This window comes from Terrapene carolina, unplaced genomic scaffold (genome assembly GCF_002925995.2).
Source record: "Terrapene carolina triunguis isolate 2854851 unplaced genomic scaffold, T_m_triunguis-2.0 Scaffold926, whole genome shotgun sequence".
Classification (NCBI taxonomy): Eukaryota; Metazoa; Chordata; order Testudines; family Emydidae; genus Terrapene; species Terrapene triunguis.
The window spans coordinates 4,508,777-4,535,584 of NW_020665277.1; the positions used below are offsets into that span (position 1 = coordinate 4,508,777).

General features: G+C 42.8%; 1 protein-coding gene across 5 annotated transcripts in view; it reads right to left on the minus strand.

Annotated features, from left to right (window-relative positions):
- CSDE1 (cold shock domain containing E1) overlaps positions 1–26,808 on the minus strand; it is a 46,970-nt gene that overhangs the window by 4,597 nt on the left and 15,565 nt on the right. For all 5 annotated transcript variants that reach the window (XM_026661007.1, XM_026661009.1, XM_026661008.1 and 2 more), the window contains 12 exons: positions 25,834–25,962; positions 25,596–25,721; positions 24,243–24,455; positions 21,551–21,691; positions 21,314–21,472; positions 20,515–20,622; positions 15,690–15,865; positions 14,675–14,787; positions 12,940–13,059; positions 12,469–12,647; positions 8,211–8,374; positions 5,784–5,916 (listed from right to left, as the gene is read on the minus strand). In XM_026661007.1, the coding sequence (XP_026516792.1) occupies positions 5,784–5,916; positions 8,211–8,374; positions 12,469–12,647; positions 12,940–13,059; positions 14,675–14,787; positions 15,690–15,865; positions 20,515–20,622; positions 21,314–21,472; positions 21,551–21,691; positions 24,243–24,455; positions 25,596–25,721; positions 25,834–25,962 (1,761 nt within the window). The remainder of the gene's footprint in view (positions 1–5,783; positions 5,917–8,210; positions 8,375–12,468; positions 12,648–12,939; positions 13,060–14,674; positions 14,788–15,689; positions 15,866–20,514; positions 20,623–21,313; positions 21,473–21,550; positions 21,692–24,242; positions 24,456–25,595; positions 25,722–25,833; positions 25,963–26,808) is intronic.

The window sequence follows — 26,808 nt, forward strand, 5'->3', positions numbered from 1 at the left end:
TGTCTACTGAGTGTGGTCATCCTATTTGTATGAATGTACCACTCTTGTATCTGAAACTAGAAATATGAAATAACTGAGGGCCTATTGTAATTATGCAAAGTGTGGGCCATTAATGGTGGTTTGGAATCTTAATGGCTCCCATCAACCAGGACAACTGACTGGATGGCTCTGTTTGCAAGCAAGCCTTCCTTTGCATAAGGTGGGAATCCTTTGTCCCTCTGGGTTTCCACCTCCACCCCTCACTGGAAAAGCACCAGGTTAAAGATGGATTCCAGTTCATGTGACATGATCACATGTCACTGTAAGACCCCAAGCCTTCCTGTGAGTCAGGGGGTGAGACGGGAGCGTCTGGCTCAGCAAGACAGGGTGCTGGGGCCCCGAGCTGGCAGGGAAGGCAAGGGTAGAGGTAGTCTTGGCACATCGGGTGGCAGCTCCCAGGAGGTTTCTGTGAACCAACCCGTCACAGTGACAAAACACGTTCTGCTAATCAAGATACTGTGCTCACCAGGGGTCAGACGGAGCTGGGGTGGGGAGAGAGAGGAGTCTCATCTCCCCACCCCACCACTGCACACCCCAACCTACCATCACCGCCCCGCATCTCACCCCACTGCCCCCACCCACCCTCCACGCTCAACTGTGTGTGTGGCCCTTTGATGGCCTCCTGTGCGGCCGCGCAGGCACACACCTTAGAGGGAACACAGGTGAGGCATGAGCTTGCTGGGCTCCCCCAGATTCCTCCATGCTAACAAAAGTTCCTAGGAAATTCAATGAGCTGAGGCTCCAGCTCTTTCCCCTTTCTCCTAGGTGGATTATTTCTGCACAAAGGAGAGCAGGCTCTTTCATTAGGAAGCTGTCTCTCTAGGAGTTTTAAACAGGTTGTTGCAGAAGAGTACATTTTTCCTTCTAGCAATCCATTTGTCATTCTTAAAGACAGTTCGCATCACCCGCCAGCTGAGGTAACTATACACCCAGCTCTGAAATTTGCATTAATTATGTTAGTGCAAGGTGGGCATGCATTACAGTCCTTTCCAGGATAAGCAGCTTGAGTGGCAAACACAGCAAGATAGGAAGCCTTGATTTTACATTTAAATGGATTAAACAAATTAAGAACAGTTTTAGCCTTAATCAGCATTTAGCATTATACAGGTTACGAAAAGAACGGTTACTTACCTTATAGTAATGTGGTTCTTCGTGATGTGTCATGCACACCCATTCTGCTCTTGATGCATATATGTGGCCGGTATAAACAGGATCAGATTCTTTTAGCCAGTAGTATCCACTGAGGCTACCCGTGCACCCTAATGTTCTCGCATCCCCATGCCAGATAAAGAGCAGAGCAGGCCCAAGCATCCCCACTTCCTTCGCCAATACAGAATCCCAGAGGAATAGGAATCCACAGTAGTGGAGAAGGAGGGTGTGTTGTGGAACCCATGTGGACAACACAAGAGCCAGTTACAGTATGGTAAGTAACCCTTTTCAGAGATTGTCCACATGGACGCACTTTTGGTGACTCAAACCAAAAGTTATGCGTTTCCTTGGCAGGGTGGGTAATAGGACTCATGCTTAGATAATGACTGTAAGACAACCTTATCAAAGAAGGCATCCAATCTGGCAGCCTCTACCAAGGAATAGTATATTGCAAGTGTGGGGACTGAGCTCCAAGTAGCTGCCCTAAAGATTTTAGAAATAGGAACAATCTTCAAACACGGGAAAGACTGAGGGGGGAAAAACACAAGTTTAAAAAAATCTAAGCTTTGAAGGGTGGCAAAGTACAGTATGGCCCTGAGTAGGATGTACAGATACTGCTCCCAGATGGACCCTCGGAAATATTCCACATTGTTTCAGGGCTAGTCAGCAGTTCACTAGTGCTGAAATGAGCAGTCAAGGGCAACAGCTGGGGCCACTGCTGAAAAGGATCCAGGGATTACTGCTGACTCATTCAATTTGCAAGCCAAGAATACTATGTTCAGTTCTGGTGGTCACAATTAAAGAATGTTGGTAAATTGGAGCCCTACATTTCTAAGATTCTATGAGGCCATGTGTCTCAAGAGTCCGAGAGGCCAGTCTTGCTGATGTTCTTGAGTGATCTTGATAAACCTCAAACAACTTAATCTCTGTAAGGTAAGCTCTCACTGACCTGGAATCTAACATGGCTACTATGAGTGCTAAGTTTTGAGGGTATATGGATTTCTCTTGGACTTTGAGACCCCAAATGGTAAATAATTTAAGGTTATTTGAATTGGTCACATGTTGGAGGTGGGGGAGATCTTCCTTGAATCAGTCACTCAAGGTATATAGATAGATCTGGATCCCTCGACTCCTTAGATGAGCTACCACCAAGCGTTTGGCAGATGTGAACATCCTCAGTGCCATGGAAGACCAAAGGGCAGGATCCCACACTGGTAATGAGGTGTTCCTACCAGGAATCTAATTCATCTCACCCACAGGAAATAACCTTACTGTAAAAATAGAGGAGTTCTGCAGGTCGAGAGCTCTGAACCAATCTTGTGGAGGGAATTATGGAGGCTAGAGTCACCATCCTGGAATTGAAACAGCAGATGAAGGTGTTGAAACAAAGGTCCAGAATGGGAGGCCAATCCCCTTTTCTGGGATAAGTAATGGGAATAAAGACCCTTGCCCCTGACTACCAAGATCACCTCTTCCACTGCTTAGTTGTAGGAGTCCACTGTTTTAACAGTATCTTAGGAGAAGGATCCACTAAAAGGGATGAGAAATGGGGATAAGAAGTAGGAAGGGATTGTAATTGGCTTGGTTACAATTCCTTGGACCCACAGGTCTGAGATGACTGAATCCAGATTTCTCAAAAATAAAGAGGTGGTTGCCAAACGGGGCAGAAGTGACTAGATCCTCTGGAGGTTCTGCTAGGCTCGTGACAACTGTGTCAAACTGAATGCCAGGGGAAAGACATTGTGAAGCACTAGAGAAAGAGTCAGAGTCACTGTTGCTGAAACCTCTACTTCTTTCTCAGCAACTGAGGTCTCTTGAGGCTGGTAATAGTAATCAGCAGAGAAATAGTACCCGAAAGTCTGGTCTTGCTTGCCTCTTTCTTGGGGCTGAAAGAGAGGCCCAGGGAGCACAGAATGGCCCTAGAGTCTTCCAGGAAATGTATGGCCTCATGCCCCTTTGGATTAAGGAATTTGTTGCCATCAAAGAGAAGACCGTCAGTTGTTTGAACCTCCTTGGGAATCCCTGATGATCAGAGCCAGGGAGTTCTCATGGCCACCAACATAACCATAGTATGTGCTGCTGTGTCGGCCACATCTGGCACAGCATGTAAAGACATGTGGGCTATCAACTGTCCTTCAGACAAATAGTCTTTAGTTACTCTTGGTGTTGAGGTAGCCTGTTCACATACTGAGACAGCTGAACAGGAGAGCTTTGTAATCAGTGACATCTGGAGGCTAGTACATAAAGAGGTTGCATGTCCAACAGGTCCAATCTCTGGGTCTCACCCCCTAGGTGTAGGGTTGGAAGGCCACTCCTGCTATGACTTTTCTTGGACCACAGCTATCACAAGCAACCCTGGTAAGAGGTGACAATACAAGTACTCAAATACCCTTGTAGAAACTTGATGCCTCCTGTCAGCTCACTTTGATATGGGCAGAATGGGCACTGGCTTGTGCCACAGGTCTTCTGAAGGCTCTAACAGTCATTTATAGGAATGGCAGGGTGAAAGATGTCCTTGAATCTGAGGTTTCTTCTGCACCACTTCCAGAAATATATCTAGAGTGTCTGCCATGTGCTTAATGGTGAGGTCTTGAAACCATTCAAAGGAAAGGAGCTGAGGGATATTTACTGCCCGGTTGGAACAGGATGAGGAAGTGGCAGCAGGGACAAGTTCTTCCCCTTCTAGATGTTGTTCCTCTTCACTCTCCTCCTTCTGCAGTCTCAGATCCTGGAAAGGCACTAGCTGACCTGGCTGTGATGGTTTAGTTTGCCTTTTTGGGGACGGTGAACCTCACCCTAGAAGGGGCTGATGATGCAGGCTTATGTGACTATGGCTGCATCCCACCCTCCCACAGAATCCAGTACAGCCCAGGGAAGTACCAGATGTTCATCCTGAGAGTCCTAGGATAGCAGGAAACTTGGAGACTCCAGTACTAGGCCCTGTGAAAAGTCAGCTAGTAGGTTGGGTACCAAAGGCTCAATATCAAGAGACATGGTTTGCAGGTCCACTGGATACCATTGGTGCTCTCAACAGTTGGTATTAGGATGCCAGAGGGACCCTTCTTTAGCCTTTGGGTGCCCCTTCACTGTTGAGAGCCCTAGAAGAATCTTGTGCTTTAACTCTTGTCGATTATGGCAAAATCCTTTTCTCTGGCCTTGACAAATGCAATCTTGCCCTATTCATATCCATTCAGAATGCTGCTGCAAAGATCATTTTCCTAGCCTGTCACTTTGCCAATATCGCTTCTCTTTGCATCACTTTACTGGCTCCCCTTCTCTAGGGATCAAATGTAAACTGCTTGTTGTCATCTTAAAGACTCTTCACAGCCTCTCTCTGTCTTATTCATCTAGATAGCTCAACTCTGATTGGCCTATGGTACCAGTCTCTCCCCATCTATTTGTAAAGTTTTCAAAACAAGCAAGCAATTTCATCCTTTCTCCCATGCTGTCCCTTGTGCTTAGGAGAAGCTCCCCATAAGCATCCACAAAGCTACCTTAATCCTCCAGCTGCCGTGATGCCTCTGAAAAACTTGAGGATGGTTAGGCCACAGATGCACAACTGCCTATCATGCTTACCAACATTGTCCTGTTTTCTTGTACTCTTCCCCAGGCCCTGTCTATATCCAGCTGCTGTCCCTTGTCCTATACGTTGATTGTGAATCTTTGCAGCATGGACTGTCTTTGTACAGCACCTAGCACCATACTGTCCTGGTCTAAGACTAGGGCTTGTAAACACCACAGTGATATAAATAACTTGCTCAGTAGGGATAGGTGACTTACACTTCAGCTCAACTCTGGCGTGGCGCTCCTTCCTACCTCAGAGGTTGAAGCTGGAATGAGTGCAGATGCTGGGGTCTCTTGGTTGACAGACCAGGAGCTTGGGGTGGAATCGCTCTTCACCGAGGTGTTCACGGAAGACTGAGGTCTAGTTGCATCCTTCCTTTCACTGTCCAGGAAGGCTTCCACAGAACACTCCAGGAAGAACCATTTTCAGTGGGCCTTTTTCCGGTTCTTTGAGTCACTCAGATCTACATACATATGACACATCGCCCGCAATAGAATGCTCTCCCAAAATAGGCACCAGGTGCCCATTAAGTGGCACTGAGGTTTTGCACAGAGGGGCAGATTTTAAATCCTGGAGATTTCACTTTGGCTATTTTGCTAGAGCCCTTGTACAGAGGGGAAGGGTTCTGTGCTAAAAAACAGAAGCTGATTAAAATAAGGATTTTTTGTGTACTGCCAACTGGCAACAAGCCTAACACACAACTACATACACACAGAAGCAAGTGGATACTGCAGAAGTTTCATCTCATTGCTATCAGCAATAAAAAGGAATTAAGATAGCTGGGCCTACTGCCCCCCTTTACATCCTTCGATGGAGATGTGTATGTTCAAGGACATTAGAGCACAGGCACTGTCCCCAATGGATACTGCTGGCAAAAAAGAATCTGATCTCATGTATTTGGGGTACATGTGCACCAAGAGTGCAAATCATATGGATAATACATCTTGAAGAATCAAGATTCAATTACCATTATTTCTAGATACTTATGTAGAGTAATTTTGCACACTAGGCTATTATCGCAAGAGTATACCTTTGAGTTATCCGGTCCCCTTGGTTGACGAAGAACTGTTAGGCGAGGAGCACTGGCATCATCTAAAGTAATGCTCTTTAAACGATTAACAAGTCTATCAGGACGCGGAGCAGCAACAGCCTTTGCGCCTTCACTGTAACAGAAACGGAGCTAGTTACTTGGAGCAGCAGCCATTCCCTGGACAATGTGCTAACATTTGGGAAGAAGGCACACGACGTGACAGGGAACTGGATAATTTGTACCAAGACAAAAAGGAAATTGAGACTAAAGAACTCATCTCATTTTGAAATGGGGTTTCTGGAAAGTACGTTATACCAGCCTCAAGGTCCTAGGATATCTACTGCAGCCTCTGGATTCTCAGATGGCAGCAGGGCACCACAGAGTTTTATCGTCTACAACTAGCCAGGAAGCTACAATCTTTCCTCTCAATGCAAACCTTCAACAGTCAGCCCATGTGTTTGTCACATCCCAATTAAGCTTAATGCCAGTGCTCAAGAACCATTGATATGCTGTAGTACAACATGCCAACAACTCTCCAGAATCTCTGGAAAAACAACTGGCTGTTACAGTTGCAGAGATGACCTCAAAAACGTAAACTGCATGAGTCTGCAGAGCTTGGAACAATAGCTCTGACTAGCGTGAGCTACCTATTCATCTCAGAAGGGGTTAGTGCAGATGCCCAGTGATCTTGATATTTAAAGTAATTCCTCACATAAGAATTAGTGGGGTATGTAAATTTTGCACACAGTCAAAGTCATAGGTCCCCAGAGCCAATGGCTCCTCAGGCTGATGCAGTTAAGGCACATCAATTTCATGGCCAATGGTACAGGAATCGCATCCAACCACCTTTGACTGCCCTCACAATGGATCAGGTAGCCATACTGAAGCCAGGTGAACTGGAGGCAGGCTTTCACAGTAGGAGGTTAAGCGAGACAAACCCATGACCTTCAGAATTGTAGTCGAGTGCCATAACCACTCAGCCACTACACCTCTGTATGCAGAGCTTGGAAAAAGCACCACTCCCCCCCTAGCCTGGCTGCTCCTTAATGCCCTTCTCTTCAGGAATATGCTTGAAATACATCTGGAAGATCCAGCAGAAAGCCTGAATTGCCTGCTTCCTGAGTGGGGCAGGCCACTGTGACTACATTCGAGTCATTACATTGGACACTCAATACTTGAAGTTAATTGAAAAACAAAGACCCTGTTGTCTGGGACCTGGTTATCTAAGACTGACTGGCCCATACCTCTCACAGCATTTAAGAATAGCTGGGAGGCTCTTGCTGTCAGCTTCTTTGTTAAACATTTTGCAAATGGTGGCAGTGTTCTCCCTGGTGGGGCCCTCGCTTGAGTGTGACAGAAACAAAGGCTGATTAGCTCTAACGCAAATGCAAGAAGCTTTTTGATTTAGCCTTTCCCCATTTTTGAGAGTGACTACGTGGCTTTAAAGTTTGTGTGTGCCTAGCTGCTACTGCAAAAGACTTTTTAAAGTAAAACTGATGTATTAATGGTCAGCTATTAAAAAAAAAATCAAAGCAATTTATTCAAACATCTACAAATCTCTACCTTGATTTGTGCACTCTTAGTCAGCACAGGGCAAGAAAGTATTTCTTCTCTCCGTGTTCTACACTTGCTTCAGGGCGATTTCTCCCCCAATTTGGTATAGTTTTCAAAAGCTCCCTCCGTGCATCACACTCAATTTTCCAAAGCACCCAAAGTTGGCTGCTTGCCATATTTTCTTGTCATTAAATGTCTACCAGTAAGGGATTAGCGGAAAAAGGTTTATAACACAAGTGTGCAGCCTCTAAATACAGCAGAGCTACAATGAAGTTATCAGTAAAATGCTAGTCATAAGCTTTGACTCCAACCCTTGTTGAACTGCCACACATTTTGCATATGTTGTATGCAATGCTGTTGTAGCTATACTGTGGTCTCAGGGTATTACAGACAAGGTGGTTTACCCGGACCAACTTCTGTTGATAAGAGAAGCTCCATAAGGTTGAAGAGCTTTCAAACTTATGCAGCTTGTCTCTTACCAACAGAAGATGGTCCAATAAAAGATATTACCTCACCCACCTTGTCTCATACTTCACAGAGCCCTGTGGCCCATTCTATTAAATCTTGACTTCTAATTTAATTATTTTACTTGGTTTACCTGTGCTTCCCATTGTAAATCACAATACTAATCCTTTTAATAGGCAGGAATGCTGCTGTCCATCCAGTGGCTATTAAGAACAGGATTTATACAGTATGTTTGATAATACAGGAGGCAGTCATTTACCAAATATGCCCAGTTAACACCAAGCACATTAAGGTCTGTCACGTAAAACAAGCGTCACTTTCCCACGCAGGAAACTTTGTGCTTTTCCCCCCAAATGCAGAGATTTGACTATTTGTTCCCGATTAAACCAGATAATCCCAATTCCTCACCAGACACGCCATACATTACAGGCACTGCATTTCCCTGTGCGCTGATTCAGGATCACTGAGAACTCTACTTCATCTCCAGCCTGCAGCTCTACACCATCCTGAACTTCTTTCACATGAAAAAAGAGCTTTTTGCTGTCACCCACTTCATAGTTAATGAATCCAAACTGAAAAACAGCAGTGCAATTTAGTTCATTTATGTCATTTCAAATGGACACTATTGCATTTCAACTCCACTTTGTTTATATGTTGTATTAAGAAGGGACAGTCTAGGCAAGGTTTTCAAAAATGGATGCCTAACATCAGGCTTCTAAATCCATATTTAGACACCTATTAAGCCAAAGGGCACGGTTCGTGTTGCAGCACTTTTGGAAGTCAGGCCTCTTATGGTCCTAAATATGGCCATAGAAGCCTAACTTTTACGTATTCGTTTTTAAAATCGTGGCCTAATACGGATACTGTCATCTTTCTTTTTGGGAACACTTATGTGGAATACTGAGTTAAACTGCAGACACTCCATCTCAGAAGTCTGATAGCAGAAAGGGTCCAGAGAAAGCAAATGAAAGGAGGCAGGAAGTAATACATTCAACTCTTTTGAGAGTAAGTATACACAATAAGTGGCCGAAAACCTCCATCAGGTGCTCCTATCGACTCTTAATACAAGAAGTGAATGCCCCGTGAAATTAAGGTGGCAACATATTCCATCCTTCCACCTCTTTGCACTCATCTCTTCCCAAGCAGATTGTGGATTTTACTGCCACAAGATACTTGCACACAGAAAGTTTAGTAGAAAAATAAAAAAGGATTAGACATTTATATGAATAATCTATTGGCAGCGACATTAGCTATGATAAAAACTGAAGGGATATCAGCCCTCATATTTCAGGACACAGCTATGACTAACTACTTGAAGTTGGAACAGACTTCTCCCATAAGAAAAACATCATGCATATCAAATGATTTGAAAGCTTATTTCCAAGATGAGGTAGGATATGGGACTGTCCAGTGGTGCTGTTACCATGGATGTGGGTATGAACAATGACACCATCAACATGTTAAAGACCACTTTGAATTGTTTGCATTAATTTGTGTTAAATTACTATGTATTATTTCAAGACAATGGATTTCTTTGGGACCTGAAAGCAACAGCAATCTAAAAGCTAAAAATAGCCAAACGTTTGTACAGATATCACTGAAATGTAATAGTGCTGGTGACATTTCTAGTTATCAGTCATGTGCATATGGGATACCAGAGTCTTCACTGCCTTGGAATGTACACAGTTCTGTGCAGGGAAGACTTAACTACAGATTAGTTGATTGTGCCTAAACAGTAGCATCACTGCAAAAATAAAGTCCTGCAGAAGCTCAAATGCTATTGGGCCCTTGAAGAACATAGAAAGTAGTTCATCATCCACATTTTTTCACCCACGTTGCAATGGTGATCCAATATCTGGTTTACCTATGTGTGAAGGCATCCAAATCTTTGTTTGCCAAGATGCTCTTCTGACATGCTCTCAGAACGGTCCTCACATGGGGAGAGTTTGGCCAGTGATTTGTCCTCTTTGGTGGACAGATTGAGGTGCAAGCAATTCAGGTCTCTGTGGAGCTCCTTTTCTCTCTGGTCATGCAGCACTGCTACCAACATCCTTGCTGCAGGAATTGTGGCTGAGTTGTGCTCTCCCCCAATTTGGTAGATCTCTGAAGCAGTGAGCTCCGTTTGTTTTGACAACATTAAAAAGGTTCCCCCCCCCCCCCCCCGCATATACCAAATAGGGGTAGCACAGTCACATCGCTGGAGGGGCGGGGGGAAGAGGAGGAGATATGCTCCTACACTCAGGTGCATTTTGAACCATGTAGTCAGAAATTTTTTACAAGCGACTGCTTGCTGGTTGCCACTTTAGTTTAGAAACTTTCTATGGAGGCACAGGGCATCCGCCAGTCAAGCTATTTGTTGCATCCAATCTTAGATCCTATCCAGTGCGGTCTTTCCAAAAAGTTTACAGAGTTACTGTTGTTATATTTGTCAAAGATTTTGATTACAGAATCCTGTTAGGACCTACCTCAAGTACTCAGCAGCCAATTCAGTGAAAGTGTGGAATGCGTCTCCAGCCATTTGTATGACAGCCATGGGCATTTCTAATGTACACCGTGGTTTCTTTGTTGCATGCTCTTAGCTCTTGGATTCTTTCAGCTTGAGCTTCCAGGTGATGCCCTAATTCAGTTTAGTCTGACCTTTTAAGGGCTTGTCTACACTTAGAGCACTGCACCATGCTGCACCACTGTAGCGCTTAGTGGAGACCCTACCGACACAGACAGAAGAGATTCTCCCATCAGCGTACATATTCCACCTCCACAAGAGGCGATAGCTATGTCAATGGGAGAAGCCCTCCCATCAACACAGCACTGTCTACACCAGGGGTTAGGTCAGTATAACTACGTCGTTCTGGAAACCCTACACCCCCCACCCCCCGTCCCGAACAACAGTTATACCAATGTAAGTTGGTAGTGTTGACCAAGCTTAAGTGTTCCATCAGCATGGAAGAGGGGCAGGGGCACAAGTCAGACTGTGTGACTAACAGTTGCCATTGAAACATTATCTCTGCATCTTGTGAAGGACAAGTCTCTGTGGAAAACAAATTTCTGGACTGACAGCTGCTGTGATTAAGTCCTTTCCTTGCCAGACTTAAATTCAGTCATCTTGGCCATGCCAGCAAAGTGTTTTAATGACAGATTTATTGACTGGGCTGAAGAAGTGGTGTGTCCCATCAGAATCAAGTACACCTCTCACAAATCTCTCTATTTGTTCTTCAACATCTGGTATTTTCAGTAGAGACTGTTGTAAATCTGAGGTTACATGCAGTCCAGTACATAAGTTAATAAGCACCTCTGGATGTGATTCAGAGTCAAATGGGTTTGTCATATTGTTGGTGACATGGCTGGTCAAGAACTGTATCATGCTCTTCATCCCTCTTCAGTGCAAAGGTAAGGACTTGTTTGTGGACTGTCCTCACTACTTCTTGTTAGGCCACTTCTCTCATACCTTTTGCACATTCATAGTATGAAGTTGTGTACTGTCATTTCTAACACTAATGACTTGTGCATAAATGTCACAATTAAAAACCTAGTTTCTAAAATATTTCAAAGACTAGTACTACATGCCTAGGCAAATTACAAATAAAAACCTAGCAAACAGGCTAGAAACTACTTTGTATGTACAAACCTTACAAATGGAGAAAAATTACATTAGGAATTCTCACACATTTACATCTATTAATTATGCAGTACAAAACTATGGTGCACAACCTATAGCTACTGGTGCACAATCTTAATTGTGAGACTGATCTGCTCAGCATATGTCAATTGAAAATATAATCACTGTACAATATTCTGACAACTAAGAATGTGATATGAAAACAGTTCATGTTATCAACATTTGCAGTATTCTATTTGCCATTTTTGCCACATGCTAAAGTTCCTTTCTGGAAAAAAATACCTGTCCTTGCAAAACCAATACAAATCTTTCAATACACCATTGTTTGGTAGCTTTGATCAACACACACATTAAAGTATTGAAATTAATATCAACAATAAACTGTAATCCATCATGTTGGAGTGTTTCTGGAACTGTGCACAAAGTCACTCATTTTGGGTACCGTTGTTTCATCTTCCCCAGAGGCTTATGGCACCACTTAACAGCTCTACATATTACCTCATCTAAACGTACCCAAAATAAGCTTTCAAATGATACATGATGTGGGTGTGTAGTGTGGGTACATTAAACTCCAAAAATACGGCCCTTTTTAGAGAATTGCTGCATGCCTACTGAGGCTGAATGATGCAAGCTCCCATGACTCCTCGACACAGGGGACTGTGACTGGGCACATGGGATAACAGAACAAATGTTGCTGTGTAATTTTGTTTTCCTTCAAAATTCAAGTCCCAGTATTTCAGATTTTCACAAGTTAGAACCATTTGACGGTTACTCATATAGTAGTTAGGAAGTCTTTCCTAATACAAAAACTAACTACCCTTATAATTAAGTTCTGGAATTTGTTGACTGGGAGGCTTCCAAGGGAGGCTGTGGAATCCCCATCATTGGGAATTTAAGAATAGATAGGACAAACATCTGTTGGGGATGGTCTAGGTTTATTTAGTCCTGCCTCAATGTGGGGGCTGGACTTTATGATCTCTCAAGGCCCTTTCCACCCCTGCATTTCTAGGATTATGTGAAAACTCTTGTCTCAAAGAAGAATCCACTAACCTGATCTTTCACACATTCCACAGTGGCTCTGCGGAAAGGTGTAATGTTACAAGCCATCGTCTGTTCATTCTGACCAAGGACGCAGAGCTGGAACTTGACTGTCTCCCCCTTTTGCAGGCAATCGCCCTTGTTTGCCATCCCCACAATTCCAAATGGATAGACCTCTCCTTTCATCTCCCCTAGCAGAGAGGGAAGGAAAACACAGTTTAAGATCTATTTCTGTTCCTTCATGAGGAAGTATTTTGAAGTGTTTCTACATTGGACACAATGGTTTTTCTAGCTAGAAACCAGAAGAATTAAAAAGTTTACATAAGTTGCTAGTTTATAGGTTACTACGCTACAGCCAAAGCTCATTGTCAAACTACATCAAGTGTGAGCTGAACAGACCCATTAAAAGTAATCTCAATTTTACAAACAGCATGTTGGCACTTTAATGCAGAGAAGTGCTGAGTCAGGTTTGTTTCTGCTTACCATCCTCCATGACTTCAATCATTCCCTGGTATTCAGTCTGTGTGGGATCTACACTCCGCAGGGGGCGAATTACTTTACCCGTGTAGACAGTTGGATCAGCTTCCTCAGTAGCACCATTCACTGTAAAACACAGACAGTACACACTGTTTAGATTACATAATTTGGAGCCTAACCCAATGAGACCTTTACCCCTGATTGGGGCCATTTGGTAACACTGCATTACTACTAGCAGTTTCTGTATTCAGCACAATACCTGAGAGACACAGAATCTAGTAGAGGGATGGGCAAGTGTTAATCAAGAACCCAGAAGCTTCTAGAAACTGGATAGCAAACCAAAGAGCCAAAGGATTCTCATTCTATCCCATGGCAGCCTATTCAGGAAAGCTGAGTGGGTTAGAGCATCCTGAGCCATTCTAATCATTCCCATTGTAGAAGACAGGAATCTGTGATGTCTCCACAGCATCACTCCAGACATCAGTGTCTGCAAAGCTTTAAGTGAACTGGCATTCCATAGTTTTCATTTCATTTTAAATTCTTCCAAGAACCAAGGCTACTCAGCTGCAGCTCCCTTTTCTGGTGCACTTATGTTCTTTACTCCTGTACATAAATCAAGAACGGCCGTACTGGATCAGACCAAAGGTCCACCTAGCCCAGTATCCTGTCTTCTGACAGTGACCAATGCCAGGTGCCCCAGAAGCAATGAACAGAACAGGTAATCATCAAGTGATCCATGCCTTTTCCCTCATTCCCAGCTTCTAGGCTTACAAATGGAGAAAAGTTACATTAGGAATTCACACACATTTACATCTATTCATTATGCAGTACAAAACTATGGTGCACAAGCTATAGCTATTGGTGCACAATCTTAATTGTGAGACTGATCTACTCAGCATATGTCAATTGAAGATATAATCCAATTCCAATATATTTTTTTGAGATAGGGTGACCACATCTGCACACAGTATTCAAGATATGGGTGTACCACGGATTTATATAGAGGCACTATGACATTACTAAATGCTCTTTTGTAAAGCATATTTTTTCTTCTGCTTAACACAACCATGACCTCTTACTCACATGTTCTTTCCACCCTGATCTTCTATTGCTCATCATTTTATCTCTCTCTCTTCTATGCACTGAATTCCCTCCCACTCCCCAAATACCAGGGCAACAACCCTTTCCTCAAATCCTTTTGAGACCTATTTTTGTTAGGAATCAGCCCCCAAAACAAATGAACAGAATTTAAAAGTTTGAGGAAAGTTACCCAACAACTCTTCCTCAGGGCCTCACACAATCTACTTTCTATGCCCCTCCTAGACTAAGCTTTTCATAGCATGGGTTGCCAATTGTCTTGTGCTTGTGACTGTATGTTGTCAGTATTTGGTAAACAAGAGTAATCCAATCATGATACAACTCAGGCAGCATACTCTAGAAGCTGGAATCAGGCAAGGGCCACTATCTTTGAGCTGTTGCTGTCTACAGACTGTTCTTGCTTGATTAGCTCCCACTTCTGACACAGTGAGCAGCTCTCAAAGAGCTCTTTCTGAGGGATCTCTCCCCTCTTCTTAGAAGTCCTAAAGTGATCAGCCCAATTCTGGTCTGCTGTGCACCATTATCACAATTTCTGTAATCGTGTTCGAGATGTACTTTAGACCAGAGTTCCACTAACCCAGGACTCCTTACAAAATTGCAAGTGCCCTTTTGCTAAGAGAGAAGTTATTGAACATAGTTTTACCTGCATGTGTTTTGTTCACCTTTTCTGCACTGACTTTATTTCCTTTGCCTTTTGACAAGCTGTATTCCACCATGTCCCCAAGTTCCAGGCTATCGACATCACCAGAGAATTCACTGCATGAGAGAAGTTATACACGTTCTGCTTTAGTTACATGACCAACAAAGCCACTCAGCAACAAAGTGGAAGGTACAGAACCTTTACACTTCAGCTGGCTCACCATTTTCATTACTACAAGACCTTACAGTTTGGATGCAAGCATTTTGCTCAGTGTTTAAAGATTATTTAAGTCTACCCAATAGCCATTTTCCTCTTCAGACAAGAAGTTTAAAGTAATCCATTTGGCTATTGGAACAGAATGAAATAAATTATGCTTCCCATGAAGCAGGTTACTGTCAGTAATCCAAGTTCAGGGCATGAATAACTAGACTTAATCTGAACCAGCAACTGTTAAGATAATGCATTAAATTCTGTATGAAGGATAGACCAAAACTGAGCATCCCTTAAATAAACCCATGTTAAATGAAACGGCTGTTCCAAATCAAGAGTTTCCCAGCTCGTTAGAAGTCAGGACTGCATCTCTGATCAATTCCCAAATTCTCTGCTGGGCAATTTACCAGATGTAGGATATTGGTTCCTTACCATTACATATGCTTGCCAGAGTGTCTTCAACCTGCTAGCAGGCAGTTAAGACTGATTCAGAAAAGAAGTCTGTCATCCCCATTACTCCTAAGGGAAGTCCTCTCACAGAATACTGAAAGCATACCTTTGCACCAGGAGTCTCAACCTACATAAGCCACCACCAATGAAGCTCTAAAAAAGTACAATCCTCTAGCTGTAGTTATGCTACTAATCTACGGTATAATCTCTGAATACTTAAGATGTGGGATGTTAAACAGCAAAGCCTGCAGCAGCCCTGTGGAAGTGGTTAATGAGAAGTTTCTCAGATATTTGAACTTATGCATATGATGCGTAGAAAACAGATTAACACTCAGCAATATAAAAGGGAGTCACTCACCTGTAATGGAAGAAGATCTCCTTATCATGATTGGCCGTTTCAATAAATCCAAAGTTATCTTTCAGGGTTGCCACATACCCAACAAGCCTCTTGGAGCTGTAGTTGCGACCAAGCATTCTGACAGAAACTGCTGTCTGCGAACCTGTTCTCTTCACTTCACAAACACTGAATTCAACCTGTTTGAGAGAGAGACACTTGTCAAAATGAAGAAAAAAGTAACTTTCGTATTTATTTTATTAGAAGGGTTAATGAAATGTCTGCACTCTGGGGAGGAAGAGAGAGAGCAGTATTACTCCAGCCACTGCTCTTCACCCAAACAAGGTAAAGTTATAACATCACACAATAAATGAATACACTAAAACAATTGGCTACAATACAAATGTACGGATTTATCAAACCTTTGCATTTCTGATCTTATACAGATCAAAAACATGGACATTGCTTATAGAAGACCTCAGGAAGCTGGAAGCATTTCAGTGACTACTATGCATATGATGGTTTGATTTTTATCAGCAATAGGTATGTATTACTCAGATTTTAAAGGCCAGAAGGGACCATCATGATCATCCAGTCTAACCTCCTGTATGTACTGCAGGCCAGAGAACCTCAACCACCCACTTCTGCAGGAGGCCCATAACCTCTGGCTGAGTTACTGATGACTTCCAGTTACAGAAAATCCACCATTTGCTCTAGTTCAAAGCAACAAGTGATACAATGCTGCAGTTCCTCCAATATTCCTGGATGGAGATAATGGGACCATATCCACAGGCCTGTATAAAGTGTTTGAGTTTGGCTTCCACCTCAGATGTGGTAATTTCTACTTCCTTATCCTCCAAGTCACCCTGCCACTGCCCCCAAGCTCCTCACTATCCCTGTTAAACTGAGAAAGTATTTGTTTAGGAGGTGGCCCAAATCTCCACCCCATCCTCAATGCTTAGCACTCCCATTTCTTTCTTTTTCCTTCTTTAAATATGGCTAAAGAATCAGCTTTAATTTCCTTTGCAAGGTCCAAAGATGCTTGGCTTTTAGCAGTTCTCACTTTTCCCCTATACTTTAAGGCAGTGGTATCCAAAGTGGGTTGCGCAAGAGGATCCTTAGGGGTGCGCAGCAGGAGGAGCGTTTTTTTTCTTCATCTGAGCAGCTTTTTTTTTGGTGCGCTTCGGCAGTTCGGGCGGGAGTCCGAGTGGCTTTTTTTTTTTTTTTTTGGCGCTTTGGTAAAAATGGTAGAGCCAGTGCGGCAGGAGGTGCGTGCTCAAAATTTTTTTACTGATGGGAGTGCGTGATCAAAAAAGTTTGTAGACCACTGCTTTAAGGCCTTCAAGAGGTAGCGTTCCTTGCTGATCCATCCATTCTGCTTTCCTCACAGTAACTTGTTTCAGATGCTTTTTCCATCCAGTTTGATCTGCAATCCATCCCTACGAATTTTTTCTCCTTGCTTGGGATGCAGGCTTCCGATACTATTAAGTTGCAGAAACTAATTTCAAGCCTCCTCCAACATTCAGATCCCTGAGTTCTTCAAAATCAACTCCACTTCCCTAATTCCCTTAATTTTTTAAAGTTTGCCCTTTCAAAATCAAGGACCCTAGTTGGAGACCTATTCTTGTTTATCCCTCCACTTAAACTGAATTAACTCACCATCACTCGAACCAAGTTTGTCCTCTACAACCAGTTCTTCCGAGATCCTCAAGATCTAATACTACTAACCCTAAAATGGTTATGCACAAGCACTATCCCAGAGGAGCCTCTGTTACCATTCTTTCTCAAGTGATTTTGACCCAGTTTCCATTTTATCCATTCCATCACTGCTACATTTCTTTAGTCTCACTCACTCATGCCCGTCACCCCAATCGGGGTATGGGCCGCCAACCACAGATCTCCAGAGTCCTTTATCCTGGGCCATTTGCTCTAGCTGGTTCCAGGTATAGCCCATTTTTATGCTATCAGCCTGAAGGTCGCGTCACCAGGTGTTTTTTGGACGGCCTCTTTTCCGCTTGCCTTGGGGGTTCCACCGCAATGCCTGTCTAGTGATGTTGGTTGCGTAGTGTGTCCCCTATCCAACCCCACCTTCTCCTTCTAATTTCTTCCTCTGCTGGAAGTTGACGGGTCCTCTCCAAGAGGTAGATGTTGCTGATGGTGTCTGGCCAGCGGATCTGGAGAATCCTTCTAAGGCAACTATTTATGAAGGTCTGGATCTTCCTGGTGGTTGTTTTAGTTATCCTCCAGGTTTCAGCTCCATACAATAAGACTGATTTCACGTTGGAGTTGAACAGTCTAATCTTTGTTGCCAAAGACAGCTCTCTAGAGCTCCAGATGTTCTTGAGCTGTAAGAAAGCTGCTCTTGCCTTACCGATCCTTGCTTTGATGTCTGCGTCCGTGCCACCCTGTTGGTCGATGATGATGCCTAGGTAGGTGAAGGACTGCACTTCTTCTAGAGGGCTTCCATTCAGTGTGACTGGGTCATTACTGATGAGTTAATCTTGAGGATCTTGGTCTTGTCCTTGTGGATGTTGATGTGATGACGTGGCTGCCACTACATTGGTCTTCTCTTGCATCTGCTGTTTGCTATGCGAAAGGAGTGCAAGGTCATCGGCAAAGTCCAGGTCATCAAGCTGGGTCCACAACGTCCACTGGATTCCATTCCTACACTCATAAGTGGATGTCTTCATAATCCAATCAATGACAAGGAGAAAGAAAAATGGTGACAACAAGCATCCTTGTCTGACTCCGGTTCGCATCTGGAATCTGTTTGTAAGCTGCCCTCCATGGATCACTCTACAGTGTGTGCCGTCATGTAAGTTCTTAATCAGGTTGACCACCTTTGCTGGGATGCCATAGTGCCGAAGGAGCTTCCAGAGAGTCTCTCGATCCACGCTATCGAATGCTCTCTCATAGTCAACAAAATTGATGTACAACGAGGAGTTCCACTCCACAGACTGCTCGACTATGATGCGGAGCGTTGCTATCTGGTCCGTGCATGATCTATTTTGCCGGAAACCTGCTTCTTTAGTCTACCTCATCATTAATAAACTGCTACTCTACCACCCTTGCCTTTGTCTTTTTCTGAACAGCACATACCCTTCAATACCTATATTTTAGTCTGACTACTATTCCACCCTGTTTCCATTATCCCCATGATATATGGTTTCAATTCCTACACCAGTAGTTCTAGCTCCTCCGTTTGTTACCCAGGGTCTTTGCATTGGTGTACAGACACCTTTGTTGTTTCTTCTTGGCTTCACCCATATTCCCCACCCAATTACATCGTCATTTTACTGCCAGTATTGCCTACTTGTTACTGTCGTCATATTTCCTCGTTATCCATTTGCCTATCCTCTGTTCCTTTCCCCCCATTACTGTATCATCTGAGTTTATTTTCCTCCCTCTCAATATTAGCATCTCCCAACCATCTATCCTGAACTCCTAGTTTAAAGCTGTTCTGTCAACCTCCATCCCAGAAGTCCATCCCATAAGAACAGTCCTCTGTCCAGAAATGCTTCCCAGTGGTTAAACATCCCCAAACCCTCCTTATACCACCACTGCCTGAGCCATCTATTGATCATCATAATCTTGTCCCGCCTTCACACACTTCCTCTAGGGACAGACAGAGAATCCCAATGAGAACAGGCCTTCAGAAGACTGAAGTCACTGTCTGGCACTTTTTGACCATGTACTCTGCCTCAGAGATAAAGTCCCACACATTCAGCCCTCAAGACTGGACGTGAGCTCAAGAGAAGAAATTACCTGGCCATGGTCTGATGGCAGCCACATAATCGTCCATCATTAACTTGGTTGCATCGGATCAGTAATAACCCTGTCAAGCCTTTCGACACCTGGAATAAAGCTATACAGTGTAGCCACTGACACGAAGTGCTATGGCCCTTTGCTAAGTGCATTCTCGATGACTGCTCTTCAACCATTTGCCCATTACACTTATATCTACTTCAATAGGTTCCCTTTGGACGTCCCTTACTCCATTTGAAGCAGCAGGTGAGCAGGAAGCAGCTACTGCTAAAGGCAGGCTAACCATGTAGCATGATGTATCAATTCTCTTACCCACATACAAGGCATAATTTCCCTATAGTTCACCTTTCTGTCCTACAGTTGTCTCCATCCTCAAGAAGCTTGAGTGTCACAACACTGTCCATTTCAGTTTAGGTCTTGTGGGGAGGAAGGGGGTTATTAGCTTGAACAAACAGTATCTTCGTAGTATGCCATCTGAAGACCACCCGCTCTGTACCTGGGATTCCTTCCAGATCTTCATTGGTCCCTGCCTTTTATACTACCACTCACAGTAAGAATAGCTTCCTACACACCATGAACAAGCATTCTCCCTCTCCTTCAAATCCACTTTGCATAAAGTCTTCTTTCATCCATCTCCTCTTGGACAGTCCTCACAGGAAAACATGTAGACAATTGTCCCATGCATATTAGACTGAATTAGTATACACTCTTCAGGAACAATCTCTTACCATTTGAGCACCCTTTACATGTATGATGCCATATAAGTAATTACCAGTAAAGCAATGTATAACTCTTAGATGAGGCACACCTCAAGAGCTTCAGAAATATCTTCTGTATAATTCGCAGGGGGAAAAAAAAAAAAAAAAAAAGGCTATTCACCAGGCCTAGTTGAAGAAGTGTTCTGAATACCAAAATGGGAAAGGGAATACTCTACTCTTCTGTAATGTAAAGAGGAAAACAGTTCACACATTATTCTTCACTCCTTTCTGAACTAGTCTTTGACTGCAATAGCTATGAAAAGCAAAGGTCACACTTTGTAGCTCACAGAAAGATCATATATATTTTGGGAACTTAGTTATATTGCCTTATCTCCTATCTGAGGGTTAGTAGATCCTTCCACATCCTTTGCCTGATAAGGAACAGTCAGTTTCTCTCCACAATCATCATACGCGATTATTCCCTCTTCAGCTTCCTAAAGAGAAATAGCAAGATTCATTATGAAGCAGAGACTAATTGGTAGATGCATGCTTTTTAAAGTGCCTGAGTCAATACAAATGCAGTTTATGTAACATGTTTTACAAGATAGCTGTCTAGTAGTCGGTAAAGGCAATAACCAAATGGCAGACATAATTCAGAACCTGAAAATAGGAACAGTCCCAAATTTTATGCTATCAGTTAAACACGGTTTACCTATACAACATTTTTGAAATGGGCATGCGCCACTATTTCAAATAGGCATTTAGCTGAAACTTAAGTAGTGAGCACTGTCACTTTTGATGGGGCAATTTTAAACACTTGGGAGGCACGGATATGCCTACTTTACCTCTAGGCTGTGTTTTGGCAAATTCACGCATCTTGGCAAACCGCTACCAGAGGAGAAGTTTCCCACAAGGCTCTTAAGACAATGATCCGACACAAAACTGGAACTAATTTTTTCAGCTACTACATCCCTTCTGAGAGCCAGAAGTTGCACTTCTATTATTCTGCTTTCAGCCAAACAACTGGTATGGTATTTGGCTGACTTTTACCATTAGCCATGCAGTACAGTCACTCATGAATAGGCAAATATTTCCAGAAATTAAGTTAAATACATTTTGTAAGTGTATCCTCAGTTCGAAGCAGAACACTAAATAGCTAATGCACACCTAGAGAAACAGCATTACCTTTTCTTTGCTTTTATTTGGGCTAGTGGCTTTGGCAGGAGTGGCTTCTTTTTCTATAGTGCCCACAAAGCGGTGATCTGACTGGCTGTGGAATGAAACTGTGCCCTTAGGAAGCTTCTTAATCCTTATAGCATGATTTCTTTGGGCAGACAACATATCCTGGAAAACAAGACCCACAGTACTTTAAAATGAACACAATACTTGTATTAGTATTTTAAAAGTTGTAATTTTACTCACCGGAACCACAGTAAACTCTACTTCATCTGAAATGTGGAGCTGGTTTCCATCCAGAATTTCACTGAAGTGAAAGAACATGCGGGCATCCCGGTCAACACATTTAATGAAACCAAAGCCATCTCTCATTGCTGCAATCACACCCTGGGGACACACAAAGATACAGGACACCTTGTCAGTTGCTGCAGCCAGTGAAAAGTAATTAGAGTTCTTAGATGTCTGTCTGAACAGAGCTGCACTTGTGGGATGTAGAATATCCTTAGTGCATGGCCAGAGCATTATAAGAATGATTGCTGGTACATGCACATGCTCCCTTGTAGATCATAGTACTCAACCCCAGGGACAAGAGGAGATGCAAAACAGGTTCAACCAGTTTCTTTTGCATCTCAAAGTCTTTGAAAAGGGAAAGGAGTGTAAGTATGGATCTTTATATGCAATCACCTAGAAGAGTTACAGTATAAAGAAGCATCTTTCTCCTTTTCAGAATTGCTGATATAGATCACATTGTGGGAAACTAGCAGTAACAACTCTTAGAGGGTGGTCCAAAGGACAAAAGTAATTCCAAATTTCCAAGACATCACCCCAAGGCTCAAAACCTGTCTCTAAGCTCTGCAAGCGATGGACAGAAGTCCTAAAACTCAAGTGAGGAAGGATCAGTAGTCCGTGTAAGAACTTAATAGGATGTACTATTAGAGGATTCATGCACAACCGTAGTTGTATGTAGATACAGCTACCAAGTGACCCTAACAGAACTCAGGGAAAGTCTGGAATGTTTGACTGAAACCAAAGATTATATTTTCAGCTTTAAAGCATATGCTTCTCTTGTGAAAGATTTATGGCTGCCTAGAAAGATTTATTTATTTTCTCATTAGCAATCAGTATCTGACCTCATGACTAATGCCTTGATCCCAGCTGCCAGAAATATCTGATCTTGGTGAAGAACCTGCCTGCGACAGGACCTCCACATGAACTGACAGAAGAACCAAAGGTTTGATGCTAGCAAAACTGAGAAACCGAAGTTGAAGTTTAGTACGTAGCTGGGAAGAAAAAACATCCCAAAGGAGACTAGATCCCCACTGCCTCTAACAAAGTAGGGACTCAAAATACATTGTTTTTACAAAGGAGACATTTGAAGACAAACATCAATCCCTTTGAGAGACTTCATATTCAACATTGCATTGTCAGCTCAGGTAGGCTCCCAAGGTATTTTCTTTGCTTGAGCTGGTCAAACAGTATTTGAACACAAGTAATTTAGGTCTTTCTGTATGTGAGTAATTCCTGATTTCTGCCAAATAGTTTGGACTAAATTCAGACTTTGAATACTTTGTAAATTGTTCATTACAAGTATCCACTCTCTGCAATAAACAGCATGCAACTGGTCACGTGGTATCATTTCTACTCTGTTACTAGAAAAGAGACTAACAGGCCAATGGTGAGTAATCCAGATCTGGGGAGAATTTCAGGAAACATGAAACATTTGTGAAAACTTTCATGAGTGCCAGTTGTCATCCAGCTACTCAAACAGTATGACCAACAAAGGAAGAGTGAGTTATTTAGCAGCAAATATTTTTTCTTTAATAAGTCAATTAGTTCCAGGTCTTTGTTGAGTAAATAAAATGCTACTCAAACAGCTTGTTAACATGGATACCAAGAGCAAGCGCCTCCTTGTCCACTTCTATAATATATGGAAAATGCATGTCAGGACTTACAGCAGAAGAAAAGTTCTTTAAGGCAGATCACCTAGAGTTTAGTATATTTTATGGTGTCTGGTTGGATTCGAGATGCTGAATTATATGGTGGCCCAAGCAACCTCCCCAAATTATGTTGAAAACCAGAGTTAATTCCTTTTCAACTGTCTATAGGGATGAAAGGCACCCCCCTCAGCACACATTCTTTGGTGTTGTCCACCACAGAGTCTGAGCTCCTGAAATCACTAGGGAGCATAAACTGTCCTGTGAAGAAGAAAATGAAGTCTTTTAACCAGTTTTCCATTACACCATACTGAAGGTGTCACATGTGCAGGAAGCCTTAGGAAGAACCTTATGTAGCAGTCAAGTAGATCCTGCAGCAGCTTTTACCTTAAGCTTCAGGAATCTATCCCTTGGCAAGTATGCTGTTAGAGACTTTGCATCCAAAACAGCTCTCTGAATTCCACTGTGAATTGGAGCAAACATGGAATTTTTTATGCTTAATTCTTAAACTAGAAGTAGAGAGCACGCACAGTTTGAAGAGCTAACAAGTTCTTGTGTGGATTTAGAGAGGAACAATTGGGGCTAACATCAGTTTACAAAGTCTGAACCTCAGGGCGAGTGGATTGATTTAAAAGTCAGCAAGCAGGAAGCCTTAATTTAAAATACAGTAGAACCTCAGCATTATGAACTGACTAGTCAACCACACACACACACACACACACACACACACACACACATCATTTGGAACCAGAAATACACAATCAGGAAGCAGTAGAGGAAAAAAAGCAAATACAGTATAGTACTGTGTTAAGCGTAAACTACTAATAAAGGGAAAGCATTTTTCTTCAGAGTAGTTTTCAGTGAAGATGTCAAGAGATGCATTAGAATATATCAACTTAAAGCAAAAAAACCTCAGAACAATCCTGATTAAGCCATCATACACCCCCCCTCCCCCCCGAGTACATGCCTATGTACACAGATCCATTTTAAAAAAAGATACTTGCCATTTCTCTAGCTTCAGTAGTAAACTGGAAAGTATTGTGAAGAACTTCAATATTGGTGGCTCGTTCCAATTTGTCACGTCGATCTGTAGAAATGTTGAATCTAACATGGTCACCTTCCAGTAGTGTCACCTTGGATTTTGTATCTTTGTCTCCAAATGGAAGTTCCTTAGGAATCACAAAGTCAACTTTGATGCGTCCAGGCAATGGGTCATTCTAGTGACCATGTGGAAAGGAAAAGAAATGTTTCATGAACCAGCCATTCCTTCTAGACTGTAAACTGAGCCTTGTAAGAAATTCATTAGTTGTACTTCAACTGACTATGAACTGGTCTCTGAGTTTTCCCGGAAGTATTGGTAGGTTACTACTTAGGACTTCAGACCTCCGATTTACATATGGGAACACTAAGACAGAGATGTTAAGTGACCTGCCCAGGGTTACAGCAATTCAGTGGCCTATGCTGCCTGCCACCTACATAAAACTAATAAGACTTCAGCTGTTGCCCCAACACAGAATTAATTAATGTTTTCAAGCACTTGTTGAATAAGAATGTCTACCTGCTTCTATATTCAGTCTTCTGACCTGCAGATGGGGTAGTATGTCTAATGTAGGAGTCCCTTTAGCCTCAAGACAATAATAGGAAACTGAGATACCTTCTATGATAGAGTACTTTCTTGAAGAAACAGGGATACAGCAACACAAACTGTTCTGAAAGGTGAGGTACCAAGCATACACCTATTCGGCTTTCCTCAAAAGACAAACATCAAATCAAACGATGTCTGCATTTAGGACCTTGGATGTTGTCTGGGTTATCACCCACAACAATCCTCAAGGAGAAAAGACAAAAACAAAAAACCCAACCCCCAAACTTTTCAACCCAGCAGCAGATGAAAAGATCTTTCTCCCCTTTTGTCTCTATCCTTTTAAAAGGCAGGATTCTCCCCCCACCACAGTCCCTTTCTTTAGCTCACATTTCTACAACAGTTCTTTACGTTCAGATGATAGTTTTTAACATTCACATAAATATGTGGAGTCACCTTAACACTTGTTCTTTAACTTTCCCCATTGGTAGCGGCCACTACAGATACATGTAGTGATTATATAGTAACATAACAGCCATAATAACGTAATAATTTTACTTTGAATAATGTTATGGGACTAAGATGCCAGAGTCTAAGCTGTGCTGTTGGAGATAAAGCCCTCATTCATACCACTCTACAGCAGTATTTTCATGTTTCAGCATTTGTGCTGAAGTGTAAGAGTAGCACTATACAATTTGGACTAGATGAACACCTTTCTTCTATTTCAGACATGCAAATGTTGGGAAGAAGACCTCTAGGAAATATTTAAATTTACCTGATTTTTGTTGGGTACTTTTGGGATTACTTTGGTTACAGTCCCATCAAAATGTTCAATGCTGATATCTTCAAAAATAACAGTTCCTTGAGGCAGTAGTCTTACATCTGTTGCGACTTCTTTACCCTATGAACAGAAAGTAAATCAAAACAAAGATGGAAGAGGTATAAGTTACTAGAAGACTCATCTTTTATATATAATTGAATCTTGTCTTCAATTTTACTGGATTTGATCTTACATTTCTGTCTTTGATTGTAAACTCCACATCATCACCAGGCTGTAAGGCTTCTAAGTCACCTTTAAATTCACTATAGTGAAAGAATATCTCCTTTACGACATCGCCCCTTTCAATAAATCCAAAGGCCTCCTAAGAGAACATACAATGTTTAGCAAATAGTCAACTGTCTAAAACACCAAGACAATAGTTTGTACTTTGAACTCTGATAAAAAGCAAAGTTCTCAGATAAAACCAAGCAATGAGAAAAAGCCAAATAAAATGTTACAGACTAAGTGTGCCCCCAGATGATCTACAGCAGGGGTTCTCAGGACAAATTTTTTGGTGGCCTCAGAGTGCAGCCTCCAACTCTTGCTGGTGGCCGCTCTCAGTTTTTCTTAAAATACTTAAATATGTGCATATACACATCCAAATCATTGTAAATTATTTATTGCAGTAAGTCTGTTGTGAAAAGTGATATTAACAAGCATACAAGTATTGCTTTTCACAGCAGACTTACTCAGCCCTGTCAAGCCTGGGGACAAATTAAGCCCTGGATGGGAGGGTCGATGGAGGCAGCGGGGGTCGGGGCAATGGGGGTGGGGGGCCTGGAGCCCGAAGCCCTGTGGCCAGAGCCTGCCTCCCCTCTGCCCTGCCACCCCAGAGCTGAAGCCTAAAACCTGAACCCCATCACCCCTGGGAAGGTGGGGAACTCACCAGCTGCCCGGTCCTCCAGCATTGTGCCCTAGGTGTCTCCACAGGGGGAGCAGGGACCAACCACTGCTGGCGGCCCCAGCAACCAAGACAGTGCATCCAGGAGCAACAGGGCGGGGCTGCTACCTCCCTCCCTCCCCCCATAACAGCCCAGGAGGCTGTGACTGCAAGCAAAGCCCCTGGTGGCCGCATTTGAGAAACGCTGATCTACAGCTACTGAACCATTCGTATAAAGATATTTTTGAAACTTAAGACACATATAATGGGAAAACACACATTACTACA